The sequence below is a fragment of the Camelina sativa genome, chromosome 1 (genome assembly GCF_000633955.1).
Source record: "Camelina sativa cultivar DH55 chromosome 1, Cs, whole genome shotgun sequence".
NCBI classification, from domain to species: domain Eukaryota; kingdom Viridiplantae; phylum Streptophyta; class Magnoliopsida; order Brassicales; family Brassicaceae; genus Camelina; species Camelina sativa.
Genome location: NC_025685.1, coordinates 9,176,376 through 9,190,912, shown reverse-complemented (window position 1 = coordinate 9,190,912; position 14,537 = coordinate 9,176,376). Strand labels below are relative to the sequence as shown.

The window sequence follows — 14,537 nt, the reverse complement described above, 5'->3', positions numbered from 1 at the left end:
GATGGCTTATTGTTATGCGTCACAACGGACAAGTCATGTCTTATTGTTTGGAACCCGTACCTAGGAAAAACCAGACAAAAAGACAAAAGTAGAACCCAAGTATGCTCTTGGATGCGACAAGAACAAGAATCACAAGATATTGAGGTATTTTTATATAGTGAACTACTACTACCAAATTTACGATTTTAAGTCTGACTCATGGAGGGTATTAAAAAATATCAACGAGAACACATACCTGTCTTGGCCCGGCACAACGTTGGATGGAAATACTTACTTTTTGACTAGAAAAAGGGGATATTTAATCTGTTTTGATTTTACGACAGAGAGATTTGGACAACTTCTTTCTCTGCCGTTTGAGAATCTTAATGATGGCTCAGTACTGTTGTCTTGTGTCAAAGAAGAGAAACTCGCACTGTTTTTTCAAAACGATGAAACATTCACGGTGAATATTTGGATTACTTCTAAGATAGAGCCTACTGCCGTGTCGTGGACCCCCTTCTTAGTTAATATTATTGGGACGTCCGTTGGTCTCGAATATTATGAAAGATACAGTTTCTTCATTGACGAGGCTAAGAAACTCGCTGTGGTTTTCGATTTATATCCTACTACTTCTTCTTACATCATTGGAGAGAATGGATTCTTGAAAGAAATGAATCTTGGAGGAACAAAATATCAGTGCTCCTATGTTCCAAGTTTAGCGCAAATTAACCAAACTGCAGGACCCAAAAGGAGAGAGAATAAGAAGAAGAGCAAGAGCAAGAGCAAGAGCAAGAGCAAAATGAAAGGGAAGAAGAGGGAAGGAGCTAGCCAACAAGGTTTAACACTAAACCTGTCGAAAGGAAACAAGAAGATGACTACACCGCCAATCTTAACTAATAGTTTAATAGCTTGTTCTTTCATAATAGTTTCTTTTTTTTTCTTTCATGCTTCTCTTTTCATTCGTTTTCGACCTTTTTCAATTTTAGTTTAATTATTTTATAGCTTATCAAATTAGAACACAAAACGCTCTACTAATTTCTTCTTTATCCGAAAAGATACAAATTTATCAAAACAAAACAACATCCTCAGACTTTTTATTATTATTATTATTATTTATTATTTTTTTTTTTTGTGTTTGTTCGTTTGGGTAGCTTTATGTAGGTGGTGGCATGGGCAAAAAGAATATGAAAAAAAATAGTGAAAAGTCTCTCCTAGTGCAGAAACAAAGCTTCTAAATAATCATCAACATAAGCCAAGCAAGGCCAATAATCTGTTCTTATATGCACCAATGTGGATCCTTCCCCAACTTCCATTTCAAACAGCAGATGATATCTCGGCGGCAGAAACATCAACATCTTTACCTTTCCCATTTTCCCTCTGCTCCTCGTCATCGGAACCTCTTGGTCATCTCCATATCCAATGTATGTCAGACGAAGAGGGCCTCGGATTCCCACCGAGGATGATGAAGACTGCTCTGCATTTGCGTTTTTCCCTTCCTCTTCTTCTTCCTTCCACACAATGTTCTCGATGATTCCTCCGTCTCTTACAATGTTTACAAGCTGGTCTCCGCTGATAGCCACCACAAAAGGCGCTAACCGAAGCTCGGTGGCCTGTATTACAGTTTCCGCTGGGACTTCAAGCAGTTTTACTGACCGAGTCCCGCTGACTGCTGCAGCGGTTTTCCCTCCTTTAAGTGCAAATGTTTCGTGCGCCGTGCTGGATGAAGAACCACACACTTCCCACAAAGCACTGAATAGATCAGAGTAGTAGCTTGGCATTGTATCTTCAGGTTCGCCAGGTGGAGCAAGAGCTTTTAGGAACATGTCTTCGATCCCCACAGGGACACTCTCTAGTTTTCCCTGAATCATCTGACCATTTTCTGCATTTGCTTCCATTGAAACCTCGACCAAACCTGGTGTAGGTTCTCTAGGTTCCAGTTCCACTGTCACAGGTGCTCCTCCTCTCAAGCAATCTTTCTCCTCCTCTTTCAGCGTGTTTTCTACCAGGACGATGTCTAAAGAAACTTCTTCGTTGGGTACATTGCTGTTCGAATGAGGCTCACCGAGAAGGAAAGGTATGCGGCATGAGGGGATAGAGCCATACGGAGCTGACGATGAGAATTTGAGCACGCTCGCAAAAATCGCAGGAGGTGAGTCAACTTTCTCTAACTCGACATTCTGAGTTTCACTTCCCCATACACTGCTATATGGTTCAGCATCCAATCTCAAAGTACAGGTTATCCTAACCTTAATTCCAGGCATGTGTTTAAAATCAGGAATCACTGAGAAATACCTTCTTAATCTTTCTAGAATCTCTCCAATCTTTGAGTCCATTACCCTTAACGTAGGTTTTCCTAATTCAATTCTTCGAGCTTCTGGCAAAATCTGGAGTTCTTGACTGTCATCCGGCTCAACTTCATCTACCTGGATTTTGTTTTCTATAATGCTATACCCATCAGTTCCAACAGTTAGAGATGGTAGAGACAATGACCATGACTGTTTCACGAGTAGGGGCGTAACCCGTTCAAGAAGAATATAGGCTGAAAGGTTCCGAGATTTGCTAGGATCATGACGAAAACGAGGACTTTGAACACTAAAGAATGTAGAAGAATGAGTTGATGGAGAGACAGCATCTGCGGGCTTCAAAATGTTTTTAATTCTCTGTCCTGGTATACAGACCAGCATCCTCAAATATATCCTACAATGCACCAATTTAAGAGGTTGGGTCAACGCCATCACAAATTCATAGATTTTAGAAAGATTTGTTTGGTCTGTGTCACGGTCATACCTAGCGTTGTCTCGGACTTCCAGATCAGGGAAATAGAGACATGTGAGGGAAAGAAGGCGAGAGAGTCCACGAAATAATCTAGAGCTCTTATGGTGACTCATCAGTGTTCGACAAATGCCAAGAACTTCAGTTCCTTGATCCCAAAATTTCAACCGCACATCAAACCCCCGCTTCTCAACAAGTGAAATTACAAACTTCGTAAGCAGCTCTATCAATCGAGAAGGAGGTATTGTATCATTCTCGGCTATCCGATGGAAAAGCGGGAAGTAAGCTGTTAATAAGTTGTTTTTCATAAGTTTGGGAAGCAGTTTCTCATCGAGTTTCTGAAGAAACCGCTCTCCTAACCACTGATGCTTGTGACAGTTTATCAACCGCTCAATAAAAGCCACAATAACAGGGACCAAGATTTGAAACTCCAAGGTCATGTCTACCAGCAACCCCTGAAGTATATATATAGATGTCAATCAAAATAAAGGAATGAGTATATTTGAGAGCAGAATCAGCAAAAGATTGGTTCTTGAACTAAAGTTATATAGAACTAAAAAGGCCCACAGAGTACCGTTCTTTCTGAAAACAAGCAAAAGGAACTACCATCAAGTAAGACCAAGAAGCAAGCAAAGATAGTTACAGACCTGCACGTTTTGGAAGAGGCTAGATTCCATAAGACTTCTAGTGGTGGAAGGGTCAGTGTCGGAATGTGTAGATGAACATATCAGAAACTTGTGTAAAGTGCGGAATGCTAGTTCAGTTTCTGAGCTCCATGGAGGCAACCATTTGAAATCCGAAACCGATACCAAGCATTCCTGCAACAAATCCCCAGAAGATTTGCTGTTATCACCTCCACTCAAAGAGTTGGAACTAACAGAGCATTGTACCAGAAGATCAAGCTTCAACGCTTTCAAAGCGAGTGGATCAAAAACCACAGGATGAAACTTCTGACCCATCTCAAGAACAGATTTCCTCTTCTCAAGCTCCCCACTCAACATAAACTTATTCAGAAAACCCATTAACCAATGCAGCGCAAGCAAACGGAAAACAAGATAGATCTGAGTCTCCTTAGAAAATAGCATAAGACGTCTCATGATCTCTTTCTCTTGTCCCTCAAACGCATCAGGGAACTGAGTATACATAAGCAAGACAACATGACAAAGCATCGGATCAAAAGAATAAATCATCCCCAAGAACTGAACTCTGAGCATAGAAGCCTGTAACTCCAATGCAGATGCAAGTGGCACAACCATACCCATAAACTCCATCATAGCACAAGACGTAAACAAATACGGAGATTCCAACATAAAAGCCAGCGTTCGTCTCAGCTCCTTCTGATCTGGCCCCAATCCTTGATGACCTTGACTCATAACCAAACTCTGATCACGCATCCAATTAGGAGCATTAAAAGGCACCAAAGGTACAGAGGTACTAAGAAGCGAAACCTTAAGCTTCTGATGAACCACGTTGTAAACAATCGTAGTGAACAAAAGAAGGTAAGCTTGCACAGCGTGAGTTCTCTCCGCTTGACACAACGACCAAAGATGACCAGCCACATCAGATAACAAACCAGGAAAAGCTTTCTCAAGCTGACGTAAACACTCACACGCTACGCCACGAGCTTGTCGATCAAACCCGTGGTTAGGACGATTCACGAGAGCAAGAAGCAAATCAACAACAGCTTCGACGTGACCTATAGAGAAAGAATCAATCGATACAAGCACAGAGGTGAAAGAGACCATAGCTTGCTCCTTCAATCCCGACGATCCATCCGTCGGTGATTGCACGATCGTACGGAGAACATCGATGAATCGATCAAAGGTATCGTTACCACATTTATCAAACAAAATCGGGGAAAACTCGTCTAGAAAGACAAGGATTGAGAGCTTTACAGTGATAGGGAAGTCTTTCTTGAGAAGAGACGAGAGAGCCAAGTCCGCCAGAGAATCAATCTGGAAAACGGAAGTGAACCAGTCGCGAGGAGCGCCGTCGTCTCGGAAGTCGTCGATGAGAACGTCCCAGTCCTGGATAGAGAGAGGTCTCGCCGGAGTCTTCTCCGGCGTCGTCGTCGTGGTCATTCTCCGATCGAATTTAGGATTTGAATCTGAAGAGAATGAAAAATAAAAGTCATTTGAGAGATGAAGACGAAGAAGATAAGACTATCCCTCCCCTCGTCGCCGGTCGTAATTAACTCTCCGAGAACAATTCACCGAAGCTGCCTGATGACTCATTATTTTATTTTTTTATTTCCCGTATACTATTATCTTCTTTAAACGACTGCGTTTCACGTTGCATCAAAACGCTAATTATACAGCGACTGCGTTTCACGTAACCTAACTCAACTCATTTGTCTCTCTATATATATACACAAAGAAGAGTAGGCAACAAGAACAGGGCAAAGAGAGAGAGGAAAATAAAGAGCTAAATTCTGTTAGATCTCAATCATCTCATTAGAAGATGAAAACAATGACGAGGGTGTCCCATCTACCACAAGAATTGGTAGGGAAAATACTCTCTATGGTTCCGATAACTTCACTGAGGGCAGTGAGATCGACTTGCAAACAATGGAACGCTTTATCTAAAGATGAGGTTTTGTGTAAAGCAGAAGCAATGCAGCCGTTTCTAGGGTTCATGATGATGAAATTATAAGCTGTGTTCAATAAGGTTCGATCTCTATGGTAAAGAGTTTGTGGATCCATCGGTAAAGGAGATAGGTAACATAATTAGTCAAGTTGATATATCTAAAGTTTTTCATTGCGATGGGTTATTGTTATGCGTCTCAAGGGACAACACTAGCCTTGTGGTTTGGAACCCGTATTTGTGTCAAACTAGGTGGATCCAACCTCTAAACGCTTACCACAGACTAGATAGGTATGCTATCGGATACGACAACGACCGTAACCACAAGCTATTGAGGTTTTTGGATCATTACGACCCGTACGCTAAGCACAAGTTTCTTGAGTTCGAAATCTTCGATTTAAGGTCTAATTCATGGAGGGTTCTTGGCATCACTCCCGGTTGGGAGATAGAGTTTTATCATCGCGGCGTGTCTTTGAAAGGAAACACTTACTTTTTCGCTAAAGAAAAAATAGTATACGAAGGACCTGATGATTATCCAGAGCCACGAGACTATTTACTATGTTTTGATTTTACGGCGGAGAGCTTTGGACAGTTTCTTCCCCTGCCGTTTGTGCATTATATTGAAGATACCGGGATTCTATCTTATGTCAAAGGAGAGAAACTCGCGGCGTTATATCAGAACATGGATACATATGCCTTGGAGATATGGGTTACAACTTTGATTGAGCCTAATGTGGTGTCGTGGAGTAACTTCTTTAAAGTTAATATGAAACTACACACTGGTGTGGATTTTATGTTTGAGGTTGAATCTGGGAGTTTCTTCATTGACGAAGAGAAGAAACTGGCCGTGGTTTTTGATATAGACGAATCTGAAAGCTACACAATGGCTTACATCATTGGAGAGAATGGATGCTTGAAGGAAGTGAATCTTGGAGAAGCTGTTGTGAATCTCGAGGAGTCTCCCTATGGTCGCCCAATTGTGTCCACTTATTATGTTCCAACCTTAGCTGAAGTCATCTAATCCGGCAAACGAGCTTATTTAGCTATAGACTCTTTGGTTTATTTTTTCTGTTTAACATGCCTTATTTTCTTTCTTGCTTCAGTCTCTGTTTTCTTTTCTTTCGTCTCTTTTGAACAAGACTAGTCCATTATTATTTGGTTTTTCTTTACCTTACTCCAACAGTCGTATTCAATTTGCTCCATCCTCGTGATGCTCTATATGATTCTTTATAGCATGTTACAAGCAGTCTTCTATTGCTTTGGCCAACACAGAAGATGTGTATCATAAATATGTAAATCGGCCTCTGTTGAGTTTCAAGACTCTTCTTAATATACTCGGGCGTCCAAGAACGTCCCAATTAATTCTGTCTCTTATAAGTTGTAACTTTTATGATGAACTATAATCTAGTACTTTTGCACATAATGTAATTCTTTTTGTCCAGACTTTTAATAATCGGAATATAAGTTTGTCTCAATTTATATAATTTCAAAATTAGTGAGTTCAGACATTGGATATTACAAAATCAGCCGAGTTTAATTTTAGAACTAAAGCAGACGATCTTCTGTTCCGGTTCTTGCCCAGGCCTAAAATTGCTGACCTATTAAGGATGAAAATTAGCTGAGAAATGACTGTCCAAGGAAAAAGAACGCCCACTGTGCATCAAAACGCCTGTTTAAACAGCGACTGCATTTAGTACTCACATCATATACTCATTGCCGTTTCGTGCGTCGTCATCAATTCTTTGGGTCATTTTGCATCGTCAGGTTTTTGGCCACCAGCTACGCTACTGGAAGAACTGTGATCTCGGATGCTTGGGGAAGATGAACATTTGCTAGAATGAGAACTTTCTTCTGTGGAGTTGTTGTTGTTGTTCCTCTTACATCTCTTCGTCTTCTCTGGTCTTTGCACTGTGTCCTACAAGACAAAGTTTTGCAAAAAAACTGTGAAGATAGTATTATCCAAAAAATTGAAGATCTCTAGTTTCAAACTCTCTCTACCTTATCAGAAGTAGATCCAGGGGTTTTTAACTCGAGCTGTGTTGCAACTTCGTTAGAGTCCTCTGCTTTCTCAGATCTGCTCTCTCTTGAAACCTTTGCTCTAGGTTCCCGAGAACGGCTACCCGGCGGGTTCTGTGGAATGTGCACGGATTGTTGTTCAACGACTGTATTAGGAGGCATATACGGCATGTATGTAGGACTTGGAGCTGGGATCATGCTAGGATTCTGGTTCTCAAAGTACGTGTAAGATGGCATTGATGGATGCATTGGTATTGACCCAGGAGGCATAGCCATAGGCATTGGGTATGGAAAAGACGGAGGTGAAGCCATCATGACTGTGTGATCCATTGCAGCTCCCCATGGAGACATTGACCTTAATCTCTGCTGGTATTGGAGATTGAGATTCTCTATATCTGATTTCAGCGCTGTCTTTTCTTCTCTCAGGTCGTTTTTCTCCTGTGTCAACTACAAAAAGAAACGTTGTTATACAAGTACCAGCAAATTTCCAAGTGCTGCTATCGATGATAAAAACAGGTCCTATAAGCAGTCACATACGCTGTCGAGTTGAAATCTTATGATATAGACAGAACACAGGTACATATCTAAATCTCTATGTCATAAGACTGCTAATCTAATTGTTTCTGAAACGAAAACCTAGAGAGTAAGGAATAAGATATGAACCTCGCGGGACTCATCTGTCAATGCTGTGTACTCAGATTTCAGTTTGTTGACTTCAGAGGTGAGCTCTTTCAACAACTGAACAGTATTAGTCAGGATCGTGGCTTTGTCATTCTTTGGTCTCTCTGGATCTGCAAACAGAAGAGAAATGTGAGGATCATCGAAGTGAATCATCTGATGTTATTAAAATCCAAATAACACCTTTAAGTTTTTACCGAGTACATTTCCGAGTTCAACAAAATGCTCATTCAGCTTTTCCCTCCTCAACTTCTCGCGGCCTGCCTTTTGCGACTTCCTAGCAGAAACATCCATGACCTCCCCCTTCCCCCTGTGCAAACTGCAAAACATCGAATAAACTCAAAACGCTATATTACAACCTCGCTCTAAGAAAGAAATATCTTAGAATATTACAAATCCACCATAGAAGCAGATCAAAAGCAAAATGACCACAACTGAGCCTTGGTTTAAGGTAACTGATCCTCTACGAGTCTATAGCCAGGGTCTCATATGACAAACGTGGTTACATACTTAACATATCTTTTAACAGTAAGAATCCTAACTAAGCCCTTTCAAGTTAGTTCTCACTTCTAACGATTGAATTCCTAGAGCAAATCTACATATTGTAAACTTTGCATCACGAAGTCTGTAGATGCACTAACTGAAAATAAAGGTTTTGTAGTGAACTAATCCCAAAATGGCAATAACATCTACCAAAAAAATCAAAAACTTTTTAACATCTACGAAAATGATACGAAAAAAAACGCTGTTGAATTGAAGAACACAACGAAGGAATCTTCAATTTGTCCATCAGAGATTTCCCCAGACGAAGTAACAAAACTTTCACGAACTAGAGCTAAGTTCAAACCCTCAAATCAAAACAATTGCTTGTTTTGATTAAACGAAGCATCTAAGCTGGATTATGATCGAAACCCTAAGGAGGACGATGGAATTGGGGGGGGCTCAATTCAGGAGCGATCTCTATAGAATAAATTAGAGATTTGTACAAACTCACCGACGTCGGCGGCGAGATTTCGATGAGCTTATGAGATGACAAAGGTCCGGCGAAGAAAGATTCTCTCTCTGCCTGCTCACATAGAAGAGGGAAGCATCATTATGCCATTTTTATATTTTTCTCTCTTATCTCTTGTTTCCCCAAAAGATTATTTAATTAAGAATTTATTTCAATCAAGAAGAAGAAAGCTGGAATTGTTTGTTTTTCCTTTTGGCCCTCCAATTTATTCGCATTTATCAAAACAGACCCGCATAGTTTTTTCTTTCAGTGAAATTATTCAATTATTAGTCTTACTCTTCTTACAGAAGAAGTCGATGGATATATGATCCAGGTATGGAAGCGCAAATAGATTACAAAGACTAGCTAATAATATAACCCAATGGTATATGTTGCGATTATAGTAAAATTCCATCAACGTTCAAAATTATAACACACTATTGGGAGAATCAGAAATCGAGTAAAGATGGAATGGTCGAGATTGTTATTACAGAAAAATCAATAAGGAATATTGATGATTAAATCAATAAGGAATAAGTCATACTAATTTCGGACATAAACGACAGTAAGCACTAAGTCATAGTACTCTATGCATTGTAACGTTGTAATAATCATATCCACCGTGCTTCATTTTTCTCCCAACTAGTACCGTCGTAATTAAGTGCGACACTTATTAATTGTCTACTTAAGAGTATATATGTTGCGGTAATAGTAAAATCATATCCAAGATAATATAATCATATCCAAGATAAAATAACCCCATGGTATATGTAGTAAAATTCTATCAAAGTTCAAAATTATAAGTCTTAATAATCATATCGACATTTGAACAAAAAAAAAAATAATAATCATATCGACGATTTTTTTTTTTTGTAATGGAAAGGGGTTTTATCCCCTGTAATTTACTAAAAGAAAAACAAACAACTCAAGTACGAATGAGCCTCAGAACCATAGTCCCTCGACCATTATCGTTTACAAAAGACTCTAAACTCGGCGGACACGACTCTAAAAATTTAAAACTTATAGGTAAAGTAAAAGCACAACGAGTTAAACTATCCGCAAGACAGTTCGTCTCTCTATACATATGCGAGATATGGACTATCCAGTCCTTCGATAAGACGCCATGGCACAAGCGTACCACGAAAGACAAAAGATGAGCGTCATCAATCCCTGTCTTTAAGAACCCAACCAGCAACTCTGAATCCACCTCCAACTCAAACCGAGTGATCCTCTTCCTCCATGCAATCAAGAGCCCGTAATAGACACCCCATAGCTCCACAAAAGTGGCCGAGCATACTCCAATATTCAACAAAAATCCCCCACGCCAGTGTCCATTCTCATCTCGTAACACACACCCAGCCGTAGCCAACCCCGGGTTCCCTTGTGAAGCTCCATTTGTATACAGACACGTCCAACCCTCCTCAAGCAGCTTCTAACCAATCATTTTTACTACTTTGCTCTATCTGACCGTGTCACCTCGTATCAGCTGGTTAGCCTCGGATCAGACATGTCACACTTAGACTTCAAATGAAAAATCAAGTGATGCAAATAAGATGGGTCAAGCCGTTCAAGTAGAAAAATTGTGAATCAAACATTTCACACGATAATAACATATTTAGTAAACATTCCTGTTGAATGGTTAAAACTAGAATATTGCGAGAAAACAAGGATGTAACAATTACAAAATTCAGTGAAATTGTATAGTACATAAGGTTTTATGAGAATTAAGATGAAGTATAATTTTACATGTTAAGTAATCGATATAATTTTGACTTAAATTCTTCGTAAATATTACGATTTAAGTAAATAATCTTTTATTTGGTCAGGAATTTTTATTGTAAATGAAGTCAACTAAGAATTATCTCTTTGTTGATTGGAAACGATCACATTTCCTAGATGTTGTGAGATTGTCTTATGGATGTTGTTGTTTGTGCTAAGGGAAAGTTACATTGAACATAATAATCAGAAATATATCTTGATGTAGATTTCTACTACTATAAGAAAATATTTGAATCTGTAATAGAGTTTGATACCAAATGGTCTAAAATATTGGAAATCCACAATGAATAAAATTAGGAATGAATTTTCTAAGAACTTAAAGAAATTGCCAAAAAGATCTTTAAAAGTAAGACACATACCAAGATATATCTATCCAGTGACATTGGCTCTCTTCTTAATGTCGAAAGGGTAAATATTAGTAGTTACCTGTGTTGTGCAATGCGCGGAAATACTTACGTAAATTTTAGTTTGATTATTTCACTATGACAATGCTTGTGTTTTGAATGATGAGGCTATTCTTATTTATAAATGGTTTAAGTTTGAAGAATTGCTAGTTTCGATAAGCAATTGACAAAAACAGTTATGACAACATGGAACAAAACATACGATCAGACCAGCATGTATGTGCATGATTATGTTTGTTGGGAAATTTATATTTATAACTGTTTCTTTTTCAATAATACCTGTTTGATAATATTTATTATCCTTTATCCACAGGTAGATAAATTCCTTTATCCATACGTAAGTGATAGTATTTTTTTTTAACTGGTTTTATTTATGGGCCGACCCAATAGGCTTCTACAAATTTTATAGTACTAAATCGAACTCCTAAATTGTTTGTCATATTTTCTTTAGCTACATGCTTGATGAGATCCCGCTCATCAAGGATGACATTTGGTTGTTTCTGAACAGAGGGAAATTCAGACTTCCACATAGTGGGAGAGACAATCACATAGAAAGTAGATGCCATAATGAATGAAACTCTTATTGTTGTGCCCACAGACAAAGAGATCAGAGAGACTATCGACCAATCGCACTTTGTAGTGTTCACTAAAAAATGATCGCCAAGATGCTAACAAAGAGACTTTAGCCATTCCTCTCATCCTTCATCTCACCACATCAATCTGCTTTAGTTCCCAAGAGAGCAATATAATATAAAAAAATAACTCAATCCAGAGAACGAGGGATTTACGAGTTGATAGTTTCCATAAATAACTTAGAGGGCGATTTTTTGGGCGACTAGGGTTTTTCCCTTTTTTCATGCTGGTATGGAGCCACCGGAGGCTTCTCCGGGCATAGGGGATTCACAGTGAATTGGTGTGGTGGGGCAGGGTGTGGAGAAAGATTTGTCTCTGAATGGAGAGGGCTCCTCTCCTGTGCAGGGAGAGGGGGTTCAGCGGTCGCAACACACCTTTCTAACGGTGGCGAAGAAGCATGTTTTCACTAAGCAAAGTTTTGAAGTCGTTGAGGTTGAAGGAAAGGAGAAGGTGGTTGTGCCAAAGGAGGTTTTTGTGGGTGCAAAACCCTTGTGGGAAGATTTCCTCATTGGAAATTTTTTAAATCAAAAAGCGCCACATGTGGGCAAGATCCACATGATCGTCAATAAGATATGGTGTTTGGGTGATAAGTCTACGTTGATCGAGGTTTATGCTGTCAATGAAACCACAGTGAAGTTTTGGATCCGCAATGATAGCATGAGAAACAGGGTTTTGAATAGAGGCATGTGGAATATCATGGATATCCCTATGATTATTTCCGAGTGGTCGCCGTATGCAGCGGACTCGCAACCGGCGATGAAGTCTATTCCTTTGTGGGTTACACTGAGGAATATTCCTCCCTCTATGTTCACTGAGAATGGTTTAGAGTATTTGTTTAGCGCAGTGGGTAAGCCAATTCGGTTTCATCCAAAAACGGAAGCTTGTGTTAGTTTTACTGAAGCTCAGATGTTGGTTGAAGCTGAATTAACGAAAGTTCTTCCTCGAGAGTATGTTTGTGGAGGGGAAGAAGAAGGTGAGATTGAAACTGTCATTCAATATGGCTATCCATGGTTGCCACCGCGATGTACTAGTTGTCATAAATGGGGACACTTGACTGCAACTTGTCTCTTAGCGGCTAGTACTGATGTAGTGGAAGCTAGTGGGGAGGTTGTTTTGCCACCTGCTGTACCAGCTGTTGTTTGTTCCGGGAATATTCTGATGGTCGGGGATGGTCCTAGAGCTTCGGAGGCACAATCAAGGTCACCTCCACCGGTTCCTACTGGAAACGTTCTGATAACTTCGGAGAAGGTTGGTTATGGTCAGGAATGGATCACTCCTTCAAAACATGGTCGTATTCCGGGAAAGGGTCAGGAAGGGATCCAGCCTAGTGAGGATACCATTCTATCAAACACTTATTCTGTTCTTGGTGAAGCAGAGGGACTGGTGGAGGAGACGGTGCTGGAGAAGCAGGTCTCGCAACCGGTGCCTGATTTGGTTCCTCCTACAGTCGTTGTGGCTCCTACTAGGGTGGGAGGTAAGGATGGAAGGGAGAAGTCGGTGGTTACACTTCGTCCTTCTCTACCTCGAGACTCTAAAACAGCACATAAAGCGGTATCAGTAGCTGCTAATCAATCCTCTAGAGTTTACTCCAGGGGTCAGAGTAGGAAGCATTCCCAAAAATATTTTTAAATGTCAGGGTTCTTCTGGAATGTTCGGGGCTTCAACAAAACATAAAAACATTCCATGATACAGAAGTGGTTAAGGGAGACTGATTTCCAATTTGGTTGTTTGTTAGAGACTCGAGTGCAAGAGAAAAATGTTCAACGTATTGGTGGGAAAATGTTTCGAGACTGGTCGATGTTGACGAATTATGAGTTTAATTCCCGAGGTCGTATGTGGGTTGTCTGGAGGAATAATGTGCGTGTGACTCCTTTCTACAAAAGTGAACAGTTGATCACTTGCTCGGTTAAGTTGGTGGATCAACCGAAAGAGTTCTTCTGTTCCTTTGTGTATGCGTTCAATACTGTGGAGCAACGTAAGGTTTTGTGGCAAAAGTTGAAGGATCATGCGGTTTCACCTATTATTTGTACTAGACCGTGGGTGCTTATGGGGGATTTCAATGACACTCTAGATATTTCTGAACATTCGCGGGTGGAGGATAATCCAATGGTTACTCGTGGTATGCGGGATTTTCAGTCTGTGGTGGGCTGTTGTTCGCTTACAGATATTGCTTCATATGGTCCGTTGTTCACTTGGTGGAATAAACAAGATCATGATCCTATCATGAAGAAGCTGGACAGGGTATTAGTGAATGATGTTTGGCTTCAGCGGTTCCCGCGAGCTTATTCGGTGTTTGAGGCATGGGGTTGCTCAGACCATTTGCGTAGTCGTTTGCTGTTGCAGAGTGTAGAACCAATCCAAAAGTGTCGTCCATTTAATTTTGTCAATGTTCTTACTACACTGGATGAGTTTAAGCCTATGGTTGACACTTACTGGAAGTCCACTCCTTCTCTGTTTTATCGACATCGACTCTGTTTTACTAATCCCACTGCATTATCTATGGAGGAGGAGAACGAAGCTTTTCTTTGTTGGGACCATGTTGCCTCTTTAGAGGAGAGATTCCTCAAGAAAAGGTCGAAACTGCATTGGTTGCAGGTTGGAGACAAGAACAACAAAGCTTTTCATAGGGCGGCTGCCACTAGAAAAGCGGTGAATACAATCAATGAGGTTACTGGCCCAAATGGGACTGTTGTTAAGGGTGA

General features: G+C 40.2%; 2 protein-coding genes and 1 pseudogene across 3 annotated transcripts; 1 reads left to right on the top strand and 2 right to left on the bottom strand.

Moving 5' to 3' along the window:
- On the bottom strand, positions 1,150-4,963 carry LOC104784781 (AP-5 complex subunit beta-1-like). The gene is made up of 3 exons (XM_010509858.2): positions 3,399-4,963; positions 2,767-3,206; positions 1,150-2,676 (listed from the first exon to the last, which is right to left on the bottom strand). The coding sequence occupies exons 1-3, from the start codon at positions 4,830-4,832 to the stop codon at positions 1,191-1,193; spliced, it is 3,360 nt and encodes a 1,119-aa protein (XP_010508160.1). The 5' UTR covers positions 4,833-4,963; the 3' UTR covers positions 1,150-1,190.
- On the top strand, positions 5,169-6,520 carry LOC104705736 (annotated as a pseudogene).
- On the bottom strand, positions 6,788-9,161 carry LOC104784765 (transcription factor bHLH121-like). 2 transcript variants are annotated; one of them, XM_010509847.1, is made up of 6 exons: positions 9,023-9,161; positions 8,226-8,347; positions 8,014-8,141; positions 7,333-7,797; positions 7,036-7,249; positions 6,788-6,932 (listed from the first exon to the last, which is right to left on the bottom strand). In XM_010509847.1, exons 2-5 carry the CDS (start codon positions 8,320-8,322, stop codon positions 7,082-7,084), a joined length of 858 nt encoding a protein of 285 aa, XP_010508149.1. In that variant the 5' UTR covers positions 8,323-8,347; positions 9,023-9,161; the 3' UTR covers positions 6,788-6,932; positions 7,036-7,081. The 2 variants fall into 2 exon arrangements, with proteins under 2 accessions (XP_010508149.1, XP_010508140.1); XM_010509838.1 differs by having other exon boundaries at positions 6,788-7,249.